Raw genomic sequence first — 20,491 nt, 5'->3', positions numbered from 1 at the left:
AAACAAGATTATTACACCTTTACTTTTTAAAAAAAAAAAAAAAAAAAAAAAAAAATCTTGCTCCAGTTACAGAGATTTCATTTTAAAAGCTTTTCAGCACCTTCCTGTGATTGAAATGGCAACAAACAGTGCAGGAAGGAGCAGAGACTTGGTTTAACACAGAAACAGAATGCAGTGAAGAGACATGACGCTTTTGTAAAGGCACTCGATGGGCTGCTTTTGCATTATGTGCTGAGGCTACAGCAGTAAAGGGCCCTGTGTGTGTGTGTGTGTGTGTGTGTGTGTGTGTGTGCGCCGAGCTAGTGCTAGTGCTAGTGCGGAGGGGACGACAGCAGTGAGGAGGCAGCCCGGACAGGCCCTTCAGTAGTTCCTGGACGCTCAGTGTTACCAGTTATGGCGGAAGATAGGGTGTTTGAGGAGCTCGCGTGAGGGCGGCCGGTCGGCAGGCTGCAGCTCCAGACAGCGCAGCGTGACGTCTCTCAGGCCTGGAGAAAGTTGCGGAGGGATGCTGGGTGCTGTGGTAGCACTGGCAATCTGAGGGTGGGAACAGATCACAACCCTTAAAAAACATGATACTGCAAAAATGCACAAAGAAGACTTTATGAAAAGGAGAAGATGAAGCTGACTAAATCTGTTTTTAAAGTGAAGAATATCCCAGGCCCAGACTGAAACGCATGAACACTAGTGATGTGTCATTCACGAATGAATCAGCTCTTTTAGGTGAATATGGAGAGTCGACTCACACGTCTGAGTCGTTTGCTCCTTTTTCACTTTTTTATTGTAGCTGCAGACAACGGCACTATTACTATTACTATTGCAGTGTAATTTAACTTGAATCAAAATGCATCAGTGGAAATCTCAATTCAACATCAGAGCTGTTCATTAGCGTGAATGGTGAGATGTGTGTGACTCTTTAAAAAAAAAAAAAAAAAAAAAAAAAAAAAAAAAAATGGCAATGTGCAGTTTGGGAGATGGAAAAGACAGCTCTTACTGGTGAGCTGAGCCAAATGAACTGAGCAGGAATTTCCATCATAAATGAACCTTAGTACAACATAACTAACAGGCAAATAAACACACCTCCTTGTCCTGATTGGACATTATTTGCTTTTTTTTTTTTTTTTATTCCTGTTAACAGAATCTGCTTTGTCACAGAGGCCAGAGTTTCTCTTCTGAGCAGTTTTACTGACAGACTCCAAAAAGTCTCTCACCAAATATTACAAAAAACTATTTTCACTTTATGAACCTTACTTTCCTTACTTAAGTCACAGTTGGGCTAAAAATCACAATTACACAATTTTCTCCTTACCCCAATGTTGTTGACCAGCCAATACATACTTGGTGTCTTATTTCCTATTAAGTAACCTCTACTTTTCCTAAACTACCTCTTTAAAAACTAATGGATGTCTAATTAGAATCGTTCCATACATACATACCCAAATAATCATATACATCCTTCAAAGAACTTTGTGAAACTACTTAACTGGATTTTTAAATCAGTTACACTTTGTGAAATAGAAGTGAAAGTACATTTTTGTTCAAGTGTAAGGACAAAGTAAGACTATACCACCAGCCTTTCAGCTTTACACTACAATCCCTTCTTCACACTTTGCTAGACAACTCAGTTTTGATATCATTAAGTAAAACTGAAAAGCTACACACACAGCTGCCCTCATCTTCAAATTTTGGAATCAGTGGTTCAAAAAACTGAAGACATACATAAAAGCCTATCACTTAGTCTTCGCTGTAATCCTCACCTTGAATATGAGTGCCAGGTGGTTAGAGTGTTTCTCTGCGTTCCATGGTGGCTTGGCACAGGACATCTCGATGATGGCACAGCCCACACTCCACACGTCACAGCTACGGCCATATTGCTGCCCCCTCAGCACCTGCAGCAGCACAGTACACCATACAGAAAGTCAGCGTCTGGTTGAAAAAAGTGCTCCCACACCTATAACTAAAACTAGAATTTGCATTATTGTCATGCAATAATGGCTAGTTTCTTCTCTTCAGGCTAGTGTTTACATTTTTCTGGCCTGGACATTAGCTTCACTCCAAGTCTAAACTGAGCCTCTTTCCCAAAAATGCAATCCACAAGGCTTATGTAATTTCAACACAGCGTGTGGGGCTGTTTTTGGAAGGAGAAAACCGGTCAAGTGTTTACACTGCAATTGCCTTGCATGTAGCAAACGGCTCTAAAAACTATATAAACTGCTCCTTTAAGTTGCTTCATGGGCATTTTTCTGTAATGCCATGTTGTAATGGTTACACTGGTTCCATTTATACTGTTTGGGCCTCCTCAAAACCTTCTACATATAACGGGAGTAAGGCAGTGTCATTAAAGTGGTATTTCACCCTCAAACATCTAACTATCTACAGCGCCAGACAAACATATAGACAATAGTGATTTTTCACCAGAATCACTCCAGTTGTTGCTATGATTGCACTTCCAGGACTTATTGACTCAATTTGATTGAACTATTTCTAAAAGTGCAGACACAGCAAAATAAGACTTTATGAAAACAAAGTAACTCAGGACACCATCATTTATATTTTTGTCTGGAGCTCAGGTTACTGAAGTGCAGCCTATTTTAGGATGAAATCTGACTTACTATGGTATCGGTTTTAGGTACTGCCAAGCCCCAATATACAAAAGTGAAAGTTAATGCAAAATCGTAGCTACAAAACCCCCCAACTGTCATGGTAGTTTTTGCCACCTCCTTTCATTCATCCTCTTCAAGAGCTGTGAGATGAAATATTGAAGACTTTGTTGTATATTTAGTTTGTGCCAAGAAAAGAATAGAATTTTTTTTTTTTTGGGTGGGGGGGCTAAGAGGCTTTAGTAATGAAGCTTACTGCCAAGGACGGGCAAGTCTTACTGAACTGCCTCCTAATTAAACAAAGTCTGCACCCACAATGAGAACAAAACCTTAACACACAGGCCACTGTGGCCACCTCTAAAGGATTACAATTTTCTTTCACTTGGAGTTAGTGAGAAATCTAAATCCACTTTGGCCAGATTCTCCAGAGGGCCACGTGAATCTGATTGCCACACAGAGTGCTCAGTGGACTTGGCTGCAGTTTTGTCTGGCCATTTAAATGGCCAAAGTTAAAAAGGCAAGACAACTTGTGCCTCTCTGTGGGCATTCTCTTCACATAATAATGATGTATTTATTTCATATTTGAAAAACATAATGCCCATGTTTTCGGCATCAGTGAAACATGCTGGTGGTTTGTACGAGTGTGTTAATTATCTGTTCAGTCTTACTTCAGGGGCCATGAAGGCAATGGTGCCCAGGAGCTGGCCCTGGAACTCTCCTGCACCCGTGCCCTTGGAGGCCAGCCTCGCCGCTGCACCAAAGTCGGCTATCCGCAGCCTCTGGCCTGTGCTGTCAATCAGCAGGTTGGCGCCTTTGCAAGATGAAGAGAGAAACAATCGGAAATAAATAATAGTAATATTTTGCAGTATGTGACATTATACAAATATAAAAATATTCTAGCAATGTAATTTATTACTACAAGTAATTTAAGGGTAGGAAAAGTGGTTAAATAATATATATACATGTGTGTATAAAAATGGCATTTTTCAAGCGGGTTAGTGCAAGGAACAAGCAAATTCAATGAGATATACTTTACTATTAATACAGGATGTTGTACAAAAAGGGTACAAAAATAAACTGTGCAATGTGCAGTCAGAGCCTGCTCTATGCAGGGATAGTGTAGAGGCCACCAGAGGCCACTGTGGCTTAAATATTGCAGAACCAGCTCTACATCATGGATGCAGAATTTCAGACCTGACATTTTAGATTTTAAAATGGATGATTGTTCCTGTTAAAACTGTTGTGGGTCAATAACCAGAGGTACTGCACAGGGAGCTTTTCCATTTAGAGCAACATTACTGTGCTATAAAAATCATTTCATAGAAATTACTAAAAGAAATTTCATACTAAATAGTTCACAGTATATAATATTAGTTAGCAAGCATAGTTAGCAAGTACTATTTGGATTCCATTTAGAACTCTCTAGAATCTATTTCCAAACTGGAGTAAAACTACTTGTAAAAGTTATAGTATAGTGCTTTATGCAAAAAAAAAAATAAATAAAATACCCAGAGAGTAAAAGTTGATTTTATATATGTATACATAAACACTGGTGCATACAAATATCCAGGATGTATATCATAAGGTCCTGTAATGAGCTGTGTGTATTTTTAAGTCATAATATCACTCATCAAAATTTAGTAGTTTCTGAAAAGTTTGATGACTATGGGTTCCACAGAAATGAAGAAACCACAAGCCAATAAGAAACTATAAAAGACATTCCTTGATATGGACAGTAACGCCTCCTGGAAAATCAAGCTTTCAGGCTCTTCTCTGATTACAGCCACATCTCTGATTACGATGCTACTGGACAGTGATTGCATCTTAGTGTAGCACTACTGCAACGCACTGATGAAAGTGAAATGCAATGCAATGAGAAATTACATTTACTTCTGACACAAATCAGGATTTAATTTTTTAAAAAACAATCCCCTACATTAAAGTGGTCAAGCAATATAAGAGCAAGGCAATGCAAGTTTTGCTTTTCAGTCTGGTAAATTTTCTGCATGTCACGTGTTTTTATTGTGTTTCGCTTTGATGACAGCAGCTGAACAAATTCAGAAAACAACCATGGCCAAGGGCAGAAGGATCTGAAGGGAAGCTAACAGTACTTGTCCACATTTGTATGACATATATGCTTGCTGGAACAGCTGGATAACATTTTCCCAGTTGACATGGTAACCTAAGAGAAAGTTGTTTCACCTTCTTGTAAGCTACAGATCAACCACAGCAGCATGCTGAGCTTGTCAGCTAATTACTGCCAGGTAGTGAACGTCATCATCCCTTTCCTGGGAGCAGTTATGGTTGTGCACAGCTCACCTTTGATGTCACGGTGGATGATCTGATTCTCATGGAGGTAGGCAAGACCTCGGAGCAGCTGCTCTGTGTAGTTGATTACCACACCTTCCTTAAATGCACCGTACTTGTTCAGCAGATGTGACACAGAGCCACCTGGAACGAGACAGAGAGAGGAATGCAGTTCATCACAGCTTTATCAGCTTCATCAAAGAGCCTAAAAACAGCCTCCAACTTTATCAAAGTGTGTTGGACTGTTGTGGGAAGTCTACCATGGCAATTCCTTCTAACCCAGATCCTACCTGCCATCCACTCCACAAACAGGTTGTAGTTGTTCTTCTCACAGGTCGAGCCCAGCATGCGGATGATATTGGGGTGATTCAGGTGGCTCATCATCCGAATCTCCTCCCGCAGCGCCTCCACCACCTCCTCCTGCTCAGAGGATGTATTCCTCACATAGGTCACCTATAAAGGCATTACATAAAGGAGTCAGGAAGGAGAGTAACTTCTACTTAACAAAAATCTTCTGACTATTTTCTGGGTACAAAATGCAGTTACAATGAGATGTTTTCCCAGTCGACCCCACTAACTGCTGAAACCACATCTGACTTGTGAGTTGCCTTTTAGGAACAGAGCAGAGTCATCTCTACCTTTAAAACTGCAGCATTTCAAACTGCAGCATTAACTAATGAGTTGAATGGGCTGTAAGAGCAGTAAACCATACTGTGGAGCACTATAGTCTGACCAACCCCAGTCTACATCTAGCTTCTGCCTGGCAACACATCTATCGCTGATCTGAATCATGCTGGGATTTGCCAAATAACCCTCTTACTGGCAGACTGCTTTGACATAACCATCTCATGTGCTTGTAACATGATCCATGTAGGCTCAATAGCAGTGGATGACACATGTAAGGGTTTAGTGCGATACTGTATTTGAGAGACATGGAGTACTGACCTTGGAGACATGGCAAAACTGTTTTTGTAATGTGAAAATAAAAATAGTTTTCCTTCAGTTCAATGACTAGCTTCCCTCATTAATGTATATACAGTGTTGCCAGTATCGCTTTTATTGTTTATAGTAATTCTGCATTTCTACACACACAAAAAAAAAAACTGTGGTTTTTAGGCATACTCTTAAATTAATTACAGTTGCAAACAGAGAAATCAATAATTCTCCTACATTCATTAACAATCTTCTTCTATAAAGTGTGCCATCAATGCAGACTGCTGTGCTTTATTGTAAGATGTAATATCCTTTTCTTTGGTCATTTATGGGGTTTTTTTTGTGTGAACTCTCAACATTTGTCTTAAACTGTGTTAAGTAGCAAACTTGGTCTTACTCATTGACAGATCTAATGTACGTAGCAAGCTGTAATGTAAACCCACATATATGAACATAATATGATGCATAATGACAAACAAGCAACACAAGAATATACTTAAGACTGGTTTAGACTTCTGCATTGATAGAGGGGGATTTTGGGTTAAAGCGGCACACAGACACACACTGACAGGCTGACATGCGCTCCTCCAAACCCCAAACGCTATGTGTTAACCAGCCTTCAGGTGAACACTGATTGGTCAAGGCTGGGGGTGTGCCCTTTTGCTTACTCAGAAACACTGTGACAAGACATTGACTCTGAAAGGAGTCATATAATTCTTTAATAAGTCTGTAAACCTGGCATCGCTCCAACACAGCTCTATAATGGGCGCAAAGCATCTGGAAAGTGCTGATATGCAGCAAGATAAGATGGGGAAAGAGAAAGAGAAAGAGAGAGAGAGAGAGAGAGAGAGACAGAGAGAGAGACAAGAGAGCTACGCTTGTCAGGCTGGGCACAAAATGTATGCTCACACATAACTATAGTTTAACAGACTTCCATAACTATAGGTAGTGATTCAGGTTAGTTAGCCACTGTGGTAGTTCAAATTTTGTTATTGACAAAGAACAAAATAAAACTGCATTTCAGAGACAACATGCAGGAGAGATTTAATATATAGTGTGTATTAAATCCTGACTCGTATTTGACCGGTCTTTTTCAGTAGAGAAGAGCTGAACAATCCCAGACTGTCCTCCGTCTGGTCAACTTTAATATCTTATAGCATGGTATCAGTGTTTTAGAACCTCGAAGTTAGTCGCGAACCTCAGTGTTTCTGCATTCACATCACCCCACTGTGGACACGTTCAAGTTATAGCAGCCAACTATGAGACAATCCACTCACAAATAAGCAGATGCAGAAGTATAAACTAGACTTTCTTGCAAACTAACTCACATACACGCACCTGTTTGACGGCCATCAGTGTTCCGGTGCCGACGTCCTGGGCTTGGTAGCAGGAGGAGAATGCTCCCAGGCCGATCTGCTGGCCCTTCAGCCACTCTGCACCCTCACGGTAGGGCTGTTTTGCTTTGGTATGACCAGGCAGTGTCTCTGGTGTCTGGGCATGGACAGGAAAAGTTACAGTGTGGTTAATGTTGGTTTACTGAAACATTTGAATGTCAGCTACAGTAAGCAAGAAAACAAACAGTATTTCAGTGTTGACCAAGGAGGAAAACTGCTACAAGGATATTGAAAATAGTATCATCTACACTCACATCCACCTGTATGATGATGACATCCTCCTCTTTCTCCACCTGCAACTGCGGGATGATGGGTAGGGCATCTTGGGACGCTGACATTGCCATGACGACGGCTAGCGCCTCCTCTTCTTCGGCCTCCATTTTCTCCTTGCACTTCTCGTTCTGTTTCACATCCTGGCTGTATGCATCATCTGAACCAGCCTGCTCTGGTGACAACACCGCCACCTCTGACTGGAACGTCACTGTGCTGTCTGCCACTGGCATGGACGCTTCCAGAAGATCCTCCATGCTGGAGTTGAGCTCTGCCGAAGCGTCTAGGCTGTGGAACTTATCGTCCACGGGCGTGAAGACTGAATCATCGCTAGGGACAAACACAGAGCTGGCACTGCACCTTGCACCCTCACCTGGAGAAATGTCCTGAAGATCGAGCTTCATACTGCTCTTGGGACCTAGGCACTGAGCTTTAGCTGCCTCAGAAGAAGTGGAAGGAGAGAGAGAGGGCCGTGAGGGTTTGGGACGATGGATGTGGTTGGAAGGCAGAGGCCTAGCTTGGGAGAACACAGGGGAAGGCAGCTTTTCAGGGTCTTTACTGGTCCCTCCTCCACTAGCACCCTTAGGAATCTGGAATTTACGTTGGGCACCAGGGGAGCAGTTAGTGAGCTTGCCAGGGACAAAACCTTGTGGCCGGGCTTGAGAGGTAGAAGGGGAGGGGAGTGGAGGTGGCTGACTGGAGGAGGGTGAATGTGAATTAAGACACTGGCTCAGGGGTCTGTGTGGGCTACGCAGTTGAACTGGGGGTTTTGGGGAGTCAGCAGGTCCAGTGGTGATACATGCCAACCTGTCGGACATATCGTCTATGGTTTTGGCACTGACCGTTCCGCATCGAGCTACTTTACCACAGGGCTTTTCCTGCAGGCAGTGCGTGGGTGAGTTCCTCTCAGTGGAAATGGGAGAGTTGTGAGGAGCTGCAGGATCCAGAAAGGTGTCACAGTGAGGTCCAGCGCCGCCCTGCACATCCTCAAGGCCAAGGTGCACGGCATCCAGGATGTCCATCTCCTCTGCAATGGCCAGCAGGCGGCGGCGCATACGGGCATAGTGGGTGGAGCTGGTGACACTCAGCATATCCAGCAGTTTCACAAAGACGTGGGGCACGCGGGCCACCATGCGGGCAGCACTCAGGAACACACGGCGAGACAGCTTCCCTACCATGGAGTGCGAGTTATCGATGGACTGCAGCGCAAAGCTCAGCAGACGCAGCAGTTTCTGGTACCTGGATTTAACATAAAACCATAAATACAACTAGAAGAGAGACAGGGCACTTAAAAATACATTTCAAATTCATTTTACTCTATTTTCAATAGATCCTGATTTATCAGTCAGCAGACTAGTGGGCTGTGTGTATTTTAGTTATCCATGTTTAGATGAAGCATTCTTGTACCTCTCCACCTGATTCTGGGGATGTCCACAGTCTGTGACTATATGGGGATAGAACTCAGCTGGAAACTCCAGCAGCAACCTGTCGATCAGACACAAGCGGCCTAGAAGAGCCTGCCAGTTATTTGCCTCTGTCTGGGAACCCAGGATACAGTTCAGCACATAGTCCACTCCACCTATACCGATAGAGCCTAATATACACACAAACAGACACACACGTATATTTAAATGATGACCTGCTGGATGCTCTTACAAGTACACAAAGAAAGAAGAAATTCTGTTATTGGTTTTGAGAACATGAGTGCAATTCATACCTGCTTTGAGAATCTCTCTACCAACAGCAAGCTCTCCAACCTGGCCTTTACAAAGCTCCAGTAGAGTGGACACGGACAGCTGGCTGGTGCGACTGTAAACACACACACACACACACACACACACACACACACACACACACTTACATTATAAATGCTCCAGCACTCAGAAATGGGAAGACTTACAACATTAAATATCTAGTATGTAGTTTCCCTTTTAAATGCACGATAGTTTCTCCCTCAACTACTTTGAGTGCTGTTACAAGGGCTCATCATTAGGTGGCAGTAAATGTATTTTAAACTCCAAAAAGCCCTGAAATCTCTACTTCAGATCTGAGGACATGCAGCACCTGTTGGCATCGGCACATTTAACCAAGATGGTCTCAACCACGGGCCGGAGCAGCTGCTGCAGGCGACTGCGCTCCGACAGACTGTGGCATGGCGTGTAGACCAGCATGGCCCGCAGGGTTTTCTGGGCAAGAAATACACAAAATAAGAATTCCAAGTATTCACAAGCATCAAAACATCACAGGCTATATGCTAGTCTAGACATATGCCAGAATAGACTCAAACACGGGCTTTTTGTTAAACTAATAAACAAGATTACGTGTGTGCAAGCATGTAGCTTTAAACTCAGAGTAGTTAATAGTCATTGAAACATGTCTAGCTGAGTAAGTATCTCTACATAGCAGCAGGTATGTAATGCAGTATCACAGGGCTAAAAAGAGAGCCATGAACTTTTGACCTTGCACATTATGGCCTGACTATTCTTGTGAGAACAAGGATGCCTGGATCTGAAGCAAAGAACTTGACATGTTCACAGAGTAGTATGCTCAGCATATGTGTGTTTGTGTAAGTGTGTGAGAAACAGTTCACCCTGACCCTGACTACCAGAGAAGACTGGGGAGTGGTGACTGATAGTGCATTGTACTGGAGTGTTGCCCAGCACTGATAAGCTCAGCATCGACTCTCCTTCTCACTCCAGCCACACACACACACACACACACACACACACACACACACACACACACACACGGCCGCCTACACCTTTCTCTGGCTAAAAAAAAAAAAAAAAGAGACAGTATATAAACCTGGAGAAAATCACAAACACTCACTGGGCCAAAAGAAGAACTCTTAACTCTGTCAACAGATACTCAAGCACACTTAATGGCCTACGTGTCCTTTCCAGTACAGTAATTCATCCGGTGACGCGTTCGCCCAATACAAACATCACTGCAAAAAAATCTTCGCCGAACTCTAAAGCTTTGATACAACTGCTGGCCTTGCCTTGAACAAAAGTGTGCGTGGTATTTTTAGTCCATGGACGCCATTCCCTTTTTTCTTTGTTCGAAGAATACAGCAAAAATCCAACAACGCTAAATATTCTGGAAATCCCCCAAGAGGACAGAACTTTTCTTGTTTTCATAAAACGCTGGAGCAAAGAGCCTCAGGGAAATGTCAAACTCCAAGAAGTATGCCATGAAAACAGTCACCAATAGCTATTGTTCTTTAAAAGAAGCAGAAATAGGTTAAGAGTGGGGAAAAAACAGAAACCTTTACTTTAAGTCCCAGCGTGAAGTTCCCTGCTGTTTTGCAGACTTCCTGGATTAAAGTGAACTTTAGAACTAGCCAGCATGGTCTGTTGTCATATTGAACTTTGGCACTGCTCAAATAGCCACAAATGAATGCGAGTTAAACAAAAAAATTCTAGATGTTATACACAAGAATCTCTCATATAGGGCAACCATTAGAAAGAATAAATAAATGTGACGTTCTTGCAACCTTTGAATTAAAGACAGCCATAATTCTCAAGAAGATGTTTTAGGTGAGTGATGATGGAAAGAGTTTAAAAAGATGAGCACATCTTCAGTCTGGGGGTCAATTAGAGCCAAAAAAGCAGCAAAAGTAACCATGGCTCACTCTGAGCCCACAAATGTCTTTATACGTGTTACTCTAGTTCTCTCTAATTGTCCCTAATCAGATTATGATTTAAGGAAGACATCAGATAACATTGGTATTGTGTAATTTCCTGTGAGTGTGGTAGAAGCCCTGGCATCTCTGCAGTCACAAGAGCACACAAGCTGCCACACTTGTGACCTGATCATGAGATAAACACAGATGCCTGGTGCATGTGATGAGCAGTAGTCAAGTCAATCTCAAATTTGTCAAGTGGGTGCTGAAGCTGCTTGTGACGAACGTACAGCTAAGAAAGCTCTCCAGAGAATGAGCATGATATAAATGAAACAGATTAGCCCCAATTCACTTTGGTCTGAATTACTCACCTGTTGCTTAGCGCTCAAACATGAGTGTTTTTTATTTCTTCAGACTAATGAATGTGGCAGCAGAGGTAAATACAGTAAGATTTCTGTGTTTATTGACTGGGATGGAAGCAGGAGGCACAGTAATACACGTGAAACAACCTACGAAATCTTACCAGTGCAGCCACGTAGACTTTGTAGACAGGGTCTGCACACACCATAGAGAGAACACTGCAGCAAGATTCCACCACCACTTCCCCTGAGATTTCACTTCCTGCTCCTCCAATACCGGGCCCTGCCCCTGCTGCTGCGCTTGCCATCGAGTGCTCTCCATTGGCCAGCAGCAGAGCGCCGCTCACGTCATGTGACAGCCGCCGCAGTGCCATCTCTCTGATGTTCCAGTTCCGGGAGAACAGACAGCCTACCAGCTCAATACCAAACACCTGACAAGACAGACGAGGAACATCAATAATGATGAAAATGATGGCAACAACAATAACAACAATTTCCATTACTTTCTAATACAAGTCAAAATTTCTTTGAACTACTGTCGATGTTTTATAAGAAATAATGCATGGAAGTGTTAAGGAACTTGTTTCAACATTTATCAAAGATGAATACATTTTTACTCAGACAATACACAATATTTAACAGTAGATTATTTACTTGTCAATAAATAATGGGAAATTAGATCAGAATTTAGCTGGTTGTGATATCCACCTATAATAATTGGTCCTTAATGACCATAAGAATCCAGAAAATTTAGAGAAAACTTTTATAAAGCAATGGTGGGTAATGTTCTGACTCAAAACCGTGGCTAAACCTTCCTGCACCTCACCTTGATCCAAGGCTCTGCCAATTCTTTATAAGTCTGAGGAATTTGCTGCACTCCATAGTGGGGGAGAGAAAAGTCTCCCTCATGAGCTGCCCTCTGGCCTTCAGCATGGGAGGATGATGAAGTGGTGGATGAAGATACCAGGCTCTGAGAGCGACTTATGGAGCTTTCCACTGTAGACGCTGGGTCGTGACTGAACACAAATGCACACACACACACTGAGTAGAGGAATGATACATAACTGCTATATCATAATGTCTTTATAATAAAGTGATTTGTTGAAGAATATCCCAGCATTGTTTCAATCTAATCCATACCTACATCTGTACCACATGTGCAATTAACATGGACAAGAATTTCACACATTTCCCTTTACTGAAAAACAAAAGAACAACTGCCCTACCAAGTGCCCTGAGAATCATTTGACAGAGAATGTGTCAAAATTATTATTTGTGGTAATAGCCCATGTGCTACAGGTGTGAAGGATAGCAATGAGACTGAAAAAAAAATGATAGAGTATTCCTTAAAATAAAGTGTACCAAATTAAAGCAAATAGGTGCACATGATAAGAACTATTTCTGGAAAACAAAATAACTGGAAAACACACTCTCAAACTGCACCAAGCTAAAGCATAAGAATAGCTTACCAAATGTGCATTATGTACAGTAAACGTCATCAAGATCTTAGTTATTCAACTTTGCTAGAAGAGTAAACAGACCTCAGTGGCTCAGTTTGCCTCAACACAGCATGGTAAATGCAAGATTAGAAAACTTTGGCCTTGTAAACAAACATTTATCCAGTAAAATTAGAATAATTGCTGTTTTCAGAAGAAAAACAACAGGCTACGGTTTCACAGCTTTTTGTGCGGAGAGGATCCCACGTCGGGGCTGTATTCATGTCTTTGGGTGGGGGGGACGTGACTAGCTGCTAGCATTTCAGCCCTGGGCAGACACACAAAACACAGGTGGTGCCGTACTGTCTAGCTCACCTAACCACTGAGAGAAGATCCGACACACGGAATTCCAACCTGCTGATGCCCCAACACACATTTCACCAACAACACTGTCCCACCGTGTCGCTATTAAAAGGGGGCTGCATAATGAAGCCAATCAAAATCATCCATCATACACAATTTTTACCATCACATCCTTTCTAGCACTGTGTATGTGTGTGTATATATTAGTGGCTCACAAACCGGTAGCTATGTGATTTTACATACACACATTTCATATATATATATATGCACACATACATACATACACACACACACACACACACACACACACACACACACACACACACACACACACACACACACGTGTGTGGTGTGTGTATAAAAATCACATTCACATAGCTACTGGTTTGTGAGCCACTGCTTCCCACTGGCTGATCTGGGAAAGCGCCAGTGGTCTAGAGGTATAATTTGGGCCTGTTGACAGTAGCATTCTTGAGCCCCTGCTGAGGTCTGGGCTGATGGTTCATATTAGGACTGATGTGAGTGTCTTGGCATACTGCTCCAACCCAAAGTAGGAAAGGGGTCCATGAAAGCTTTCCGCCTGCTTGTTTTTGTACATGCTCTTCACATTTTCTTCCTGTGTAACTTAGCTGCACGCTGCACCACTGAACGCAGTGGACACTCCTTCCTCACTTCCTGCACCTCATCTGATTGTCTTATCTCGGAGCGTCTCCACTGGCTTCCCTGCCCTTTCACCTCGGCCACATGCAGGTGCTTCCTGTACAGACTTGAAAACACTGATGCCCGGGACGATGTCAAGAACTGAACAATAGCTCATATTCCTGGTAACTCCTTTCGAAGAGGCTATATTAGAAGAATTATTCATCACTCATGTCTGTTTTGGTTTATAGGATTTCATGGTGTCTCATGAGAAACATTTTTCAAACCTCTCCCTTTAAATCAAACCACTGTGTGGCTCTGCTTCCTACAAAGAGTTGAACTTTCAAGAGTCTTCTCACCTGTAAAAATCGTGTGACTTCCACTTGGCTCTACACAGAGGGCAGATCAGGGGTTCATGGTTTCTCCGACATTCTTCTGCCCCTGAAAAACAAAAGGTGACAGATGAGCTTAATAAGTACTTCTGAGAGCCTGTCAGCAGATCAACAGTGGACTGCTACAAATAGGCAGTTACTTTAATAGGCCATTCTTAAATATAGCAGTTATTGCTGGTATTATTATACACAACCATGGACTATAACTGGTATTATTTTACACAACCATGGAGTCATTTTGATAACTGTTTATACATTTTGATTGCATGAATATATGCAAAGAGGAACATAATTCAACTCTCGTGGAGTAGAGTTCTTGCTTTTTCCCCTTCATAGAAAATATTTTCCACAATTTTTTTTTTAACTTTTCAAACTTTCTATTTTTAATTTTCTTCATATTTTTAAAGGTCACAAAAAGTTGTGTGTGTATATGTGTGTGTGTGTGTGTGTGTGTGTGTGTAGACTTGTACTCACATATGGACATGCAGTGGTGGTGCAGCTTATTCCTGCAGCCCTCCTCACACACAGTCAGACTCTCCTCATCCAGCATGTCCAGCAGACAGATTGGACACATCTGCTCTTCCTCGTCCTTCATACTGCAGATGGGACACACACCCACACTGAGCAGTGCTTTACCACACTGGCCTTTTCTTAGACTGATATTTCTTACATGAAATTGCCATTTTGAATCCGGATCTCACAATGGTGGATGTGATTTAGCCTAGATGCTTATCTTGATGAATATGTGGATCTCACTGGAACAGTGCTGTTTCACCCAGTTACAAGGGCTGTCTATTGTCTCAAAACATAAAAGCTCCAAGTTTTCCCTTTTTTTCCCCAAGCAGAAATTCTTCTCATACCCTTTAAGACCGATGAAGAGCAATGATATAAACTCAATACCGATTCAGCATTAACATAGAGAGCATACTCAAAAGACTCTAGCAGTCCATTATGTCTAAAGAACACAGGAAGAACACATGACCTAGTGTTGACGTTTCTGCTCATATTTCAAATATTTATACCGCAAAATATCACACTTCTGTCTACATGGTACTTATTATATTCTTCATAATTGTAGACCAAAAAAAAAAAAAAAGTGTGCAAAACTCAGTGAACACCTGTTGGCACCTTTCAGTTCCACCAGTACTGACCTGCTCTCGTTGCTGGAGGGTGAGGAGCTCGAGGTGCAGGTAGTATGAGAGTTGGACATGCGTGACACGAACTTCTGGATGGTGCTGCGAGACGGGGCTTTGATTCGCGAGCTCCGCCGATTGTGGTACTTCTGGAATAAGCTCTCCACCTGCACATGGACAATACTATGTGAGCTAAATTTGGATTTAACATTTTCTTTCTTTTTCTTTTTTTTTTTTTTTTGGTGGGCAGGGAGTTAGGGGGCCTGGGGTTATTAGTTTTTCTCTGAAATGTGCTCCTCCATTTTACCTCAAAGTTTTTAAGGGTCTTTCGCCAGAGCAGTGGGTCGGATGACTCCAGCTGGAAGACTCTCAGCATGACGAAAAGCACATGGATGCAGAAGGCCCCTCGACCACAGCTGCACGTCTGATAAGCAAACAGCAACAGTCATGCATTTGTGAGTCCGTTATAGATTGAAAATTTAGATTCGATTTTAATATATATTTTTAAAAGTACTTGCTTTAACAGCTAATTTTCTTCTGTACCAACAAAGAACTTCTGTCAAGATCGGCTCACTAGATGGCAATGCTTACCTGAGGTCCAATGAACACACGGTATTTATTGTCCGGGCTGTCTCCTCCAATCAAGAAGGAGTTAGGTCCAATTTGCTGAAGTAGGTAGAGACGGGCCCTCATGACCTTGTTGACCCTGCGATTGGTCTCTTCAGGACTGTAAGGGGAGAAGCCGTCAGGTGATGGCGCTCGTCGAGGAGGTGTTACCCTGCCGCTCTGAAACTAGACAAGCCACAGGTGTGCACATTAGAAACAAGCCCTACAACACAATGCACTCTGACCATTATTCATTTGTTTGCTTGATTCCTTTGCAAAAATTGTGGTTTATGAAGTAACTATAAGCCAGTTAGCTGATCTTGTATACAATATACATTTTTACCATAAAATTATTATAAAATTATAAATAAATATATTATAAAAATCAGCTCATGTCACACAAGAATTACAATGCAACAAAAGAATAAGTACAAAACAACAATAATCATAGTAGTCCTGTGTACTTACAGGAACTGGGGATGCCCGCTTCCTGCGGACGCCAGGGGACTCTGGTTTCCCAGGCTTCTTGGTAGATGAGGAAGTAGAAGAGATGGAGGATGAGGAAGGTCCAGGGGAGGGGCTGCGACGGTCTCTGCTCTGAGAGGAACAGGAACTTGCGCTGTCGCTGCCTGCCTCGAGCCCCAGCCGTCCAGCTTCACTGCTGTCTGGCCGTAGGGGAATGGGCTTCACAACCTGAACAAGAGTGGGATACATACATTACTACAACACACACAATTAAAAGAAATGTCCCAGCTTAATACAGGCAGTTTAAAGATGAGAAATAACGAAGGAAGAAATATTAAAGCATTTCTGGCCACATGAGGTAGCGATATAACAGGGAAAGTGTGTGTGGCTGACCACTGGGCCTCTCTTGTTCCTCCTCTCCAGCCACTCGTGTTTCCAGGTGGGCATGCAGGTGGCCTTGAGCTTCTCCCGGATCATGCGCTCCTCCGGGCGATCCTCCATCTTTTGCAGCCCGCGCAGCGTCTCTTTGTTCTCCATGTCACGGCTAAACCCACAGAAACAAAGAAGAAGCAATGTTACACTCACTAAATTGCTTCATGCGTTCAAGCCTTCAAAAATCCCCTTATAATCAATTAAAATCCAAACCAACTTTTAGGTCTGTCTAAAGTTAATGAAATCCAGCAGCCTCAGGATATCCACTCTCCAGTCCATAACAGATGAACCGTACTGAAGGCCACCACAGCATGTGAGGTCCATGAGAGAGCTGAGTAAGCAGAGCAAATGGAGCCTCCTCTTTTTCTCTCTATCTCTCTGTCACCGTGTAAGACAACGGCAGTCGGAGAGCTTCAGAACAAACAGCCTGCCTCGCAGCAGAGGATGTTATGATAAGGAGCCCCAGCAGTCTGAGCCCATAACACTTACTGCTTTGTGAAAGAGTTCTTTTTAGGAACTAACACTCTAAGTGCTTTTAAAAGACAACAGACAAAATCTGGTTGAGAAAGCCTAAAGTCTCTGGCCAGTCAAACACTGAGGTGTTGGAGCCAGCATAGCTTTTTCTTCCTGCCCAAACTGGGTAAGAACAGACCTGTGGGACAGTGCTCTTAGTGTTTCTGCAGCATTGGCTAGCCATCCCTTGACACTTGTCCTAAAACAGACAGTATCACTTTCGCAGATTAAAAAAGTGTATCAATTGTTTTAAAAGCTTTTAATGTTTTTTTTTTAAAAAAAAAAAAAAAAAAAAAGAAAGAAAAAAGAAAAAAAAAACCAATTGAGCAAATGTACACCAAACTAAGTGTTGAAAATGTAAACTCATGTCTAAAAAAAAAAAAAAAAATGCATGCTAGAAATTAACTGATGTTAATCAAAATTGCAGGGGCCAAGTCTCATTAAATGAATTATATCTGATGATTTGGTGGTGGAAATCCCCTGCCCAGCCTGCCATGTCAGCTTAATGAGAAGGACAGAGTGAACATAACAGAGAGATAAAGAAGGACCCTACCACCTCTTTGGCTCCAAATGCCCACATGTGGGAGGGTGGTCAGGACAGGGGAAGGGAAGCAAAGCAGTGGTCAGCTTTCATCTTTAATTAAGAGCAGAAACGTTGGTGCGCACCCTTTTGGCCCTTTTCGATTACTCAATAAGGGGTGGCGTAACAATAACAAACCAGAGAACAGGAAAGCCAGACTTCCTTTGCTGAACCCAGCCTTGTTTGAAGCAAAGGACGCATCGAAGAGGAAGTGTGCTGAAGTCCTGACAACTGCAAAAACATTTACAGTTCAAGAGGCACTACGTTTTTCTAGTCTTTAATTCAAAATAAAGGGCCAATAAATGCAGAGTCAAGCTGCAATTGGATGTAGCCAACTGCTTAGAAGCAATTACTTTGGCAGTTTGGAAAGAAAATTTAGGAAAGAAACCACAGTTTGCTTTACCAATATCACTCAAACTGTGAGTACGTCCAGAGAAATAGGAATTCAAAAGTCTGTACCAAACACCTTCTGGTACATCTAGAAGTAACTACAGTACTCGGAGTGCAAACAAACAAGCGAGAGGCACGTAGCACTCACACTCCCACGACGAGAGAACTGAACTCCCTGGAGCCCAACTCAAGCACAACGAAACCAGATAGCAGGAGTTTACCATCTCTGCTCTGAAAGAAAAAGTCGGTGGTGACCAGCCCTCGCCTCTCGGATAACAGCTATCCCACAGTGCCATGAGCCAGGAACAAAGAGGCATTGTAGGCCATGCAGGTGGGACGTAGGCGAAGCCGGCGGCTGGGAATCCATTTCAAACCTCCTCATAAGCCAGTACTGCGCTTCTCACACACACAGGAGCGCATGCATACCCACGTACAACCCAACATGCATACACGTTTTTGCACATACACCATAACACATGTGCATGCAAACACACGCTGCTGAGTGCACACACCCTCTCATGAACTACACAGTTCCCAGCTCTCAAGTTACTGCTCAGACAATCAGCGGCTCTCTGCTGGAGGGGATAGTGGAGTCGAAGCACTGTACATAATAGCAGGAGCTACTTGTTCTTAGAAGGACTTAACAGTCCCATACACTCGACCCACAGCACTTAAATAAAGGCTCCAAACATAGACAAAAGCACAAGAAGCTTAATGACAACTAAACAAAGTCAAAAACACAATACGGGTCAACAAAGAAACAAAGGCGGCCACTGTGAAAATCAGAGGATATAACGTATAAAAAAAAACCCAAAAAAAAAAACAAAAAAAAAAAAAACACACAATCTGCTCAAGTCCTAGAACTGGTCAAGACAAAGGCAGCAGGTGTTTTGTGAAATCTTAGCCAACAACACTGTGCGTCAAATCTGATGTCCTTTCCAACTATGAGGAAACAGAACACACTCGGAAAAGTACTCGTGCACTTGACCTGTACTGATTAAGAAAGATCACATGGCACTGTTTATGTTAAGCTAAAAACAAAGACCAACACTCGTGCAAGAACTGGTCAAATTTCAGAAGATTCTCATTTAGCTCATCAGAAATGGAATCAAACAGTTTATCCAAAAATAAAATAAATTACAGTTTTCTTCTTATGTGTATCTGATCAGCCAAGACATGTTTGGTGCCTAAAGTTCACTTTATTAAGACAAGCCAATTCTGCAGTTGAAACCGTTTAAACAGCTCCTATGTGGCAAAAAATGGTGGCAAAGATAGTTTGTTTGGCTACGTCCCTAACTGCCACCCTACCACACTAAATGGCTTCCCAAAATTGCATACCATTACACTGTTACTCATAGGTGGAGCACTAGTCAGACATACTACTGCAGTAAACAGTATGCAATTTGGGTTTGTAGGTGTTTCCAAACACACTAAATAATTTGTAGTTGCAGCCTGTGACACAGAAATAGCGCTTTAGCATCAGCTTGGTGTGTCAGAGCCATGATATTGCAATTCTGAACACACACATGCCATAGAGAGGACCACTATTCAGTTTCTAAATATTTAGTCATATCGCATATTTGTGCATGGTTAACGAACTTGCATTGGGTGGAACCAAATAATTTACAAGCTAGGTGTCTAGCTAAAGGTGTTAAGAGACATTCTCCTCTAATAAAAATAAAATTTGCTCTTTCAGCATTATGGAAAGCAATACAGCTCACTCAACTTCTGCTAATTTATGTGCAAGCCTGTATTTTTTTTTTTTAATAAATCCAAGTTGCAAAGAGGAAACTAGCAGGAGAGGTAGGGTCTAGACATGAAGGAATATTTCGAGTAAGTCGGGTCAAATTTTAACATAATGATTTCTCCTACATTTTACCACACACTTGCAATAAATATGTACTCATCTAAAACTGAAGTGCATATGTCAGCAAGCTAGAGAGCCATAATTCAATATAGCGAACACTTGCTACCAGCAAGTTGGTCCATGTTTTGACTGATCATTAATGAGTTTATAACAGAAGCCTGTTGTCTTAGATGTAAAACCTCTTTACCTA

General features: G+C 42.3%; 1 protein-coding gene across 3 annotated transcripts in view; it reads right to left on the bottom strand.

Moving 5' to 3' along the window:
- Positions 1-36: 36 nt before the first annotated feature.
- The window catches only part of map3k1 (mitogen-activated protein kinase kinase kinase 1, E3 ubiquitin protein ligase), a 37,400-nt gene continuing 16,945 nt past the window's right edge, over positions 37-20,491 (bottom strand). For 2 of the 3 annotated variants that reach the window (XM_026941879.3, XM_026941880.3), the window contains exons 2-20: positions 16,913-17,063; positions 16,523-16,747; positions 16,040-16,240; positions 15,756-15,872; positions 15,467-15,615; positions 14,790-14,911; positions 14,283-14,364; positions 12,312-12,501; positions 11,650-11,916; positions 9,566-9,687; positions 9,219-9,310; positions 8,909-9,095; positions 7,486-8,740; positions 7,176-7,328; positions 5,195-5,357; positions 4,917-5,048; positions 3,266-3,408; positions 1,755-1,886; positions 37-534 (exon numbers count right to left, since the gene is read on the bottom strand). In XM_026941879.3, coding sequence (XP_026797680.3) covers positions 385-534; positions 1,755-1,886; positions 3,266-3,408; positions 4,917-5,048; positions 5,195-5,357; positions 7,176-7,328; positions 7,486-8,740; positions 8,909-9,095; positions 9,219-9,310; positions 9,566-9,687; positions 11,650-11,916; positions 12,312-12,501; positions 14,283-14,364; positions 14,790-14,911; positions 15,467-15,615; positions 15,756-15,872; positions 16,040-16,240; positions 16,523-16,747; positions 16,913-17,063 — 4,033 coding nt within the window. In that variant the 3' untranslated portion in view covers positions 37-384. Of the gene's footprint in view, positions 535-1,754; positions 1,887-3,265; positions 3,409-4,916; positions 5,049-5,194; positions 5,358-7,175; positions 7,329-7,485; positions 8,741-8,908; positions 9,096-9,218; positions 9,311-9,565; positions 9,688-11,649; positions 11,917-12,311; positions 12,502-14,282; positions 14,365-14,789; positions 14,912-15,466; positions 15,616-15,755; positions 15,873-16,039; positions 16,241-16,522; positions 16,748-16,912; positions 17,064-17,168 lie in introns of all 3 variants that reach the window. The other variant, XM_053241194.1, reaches the window with a different exon arrangement.

This window comes from Pangasianodon hypophthalmus, chromosome 17 (assembly GCF_027358585.1).
Source record: "Pangasianodon hypophthalmus isolate fPanHyp1 chromosome 17, fPanHyp1.pri, whole genome shotgun sequence".
Taxonomy (NCBI): domain Eukaryota; kingdom Metazoa; phylum Chordata; class Actinopteri; order Siluriformes; family Pangasiidae; genus Pangasianodon; species Pangasianodon hypophthalmus.
This window is presented reverse-complemented; position numbering and strand designations above follow the sequence as displayed.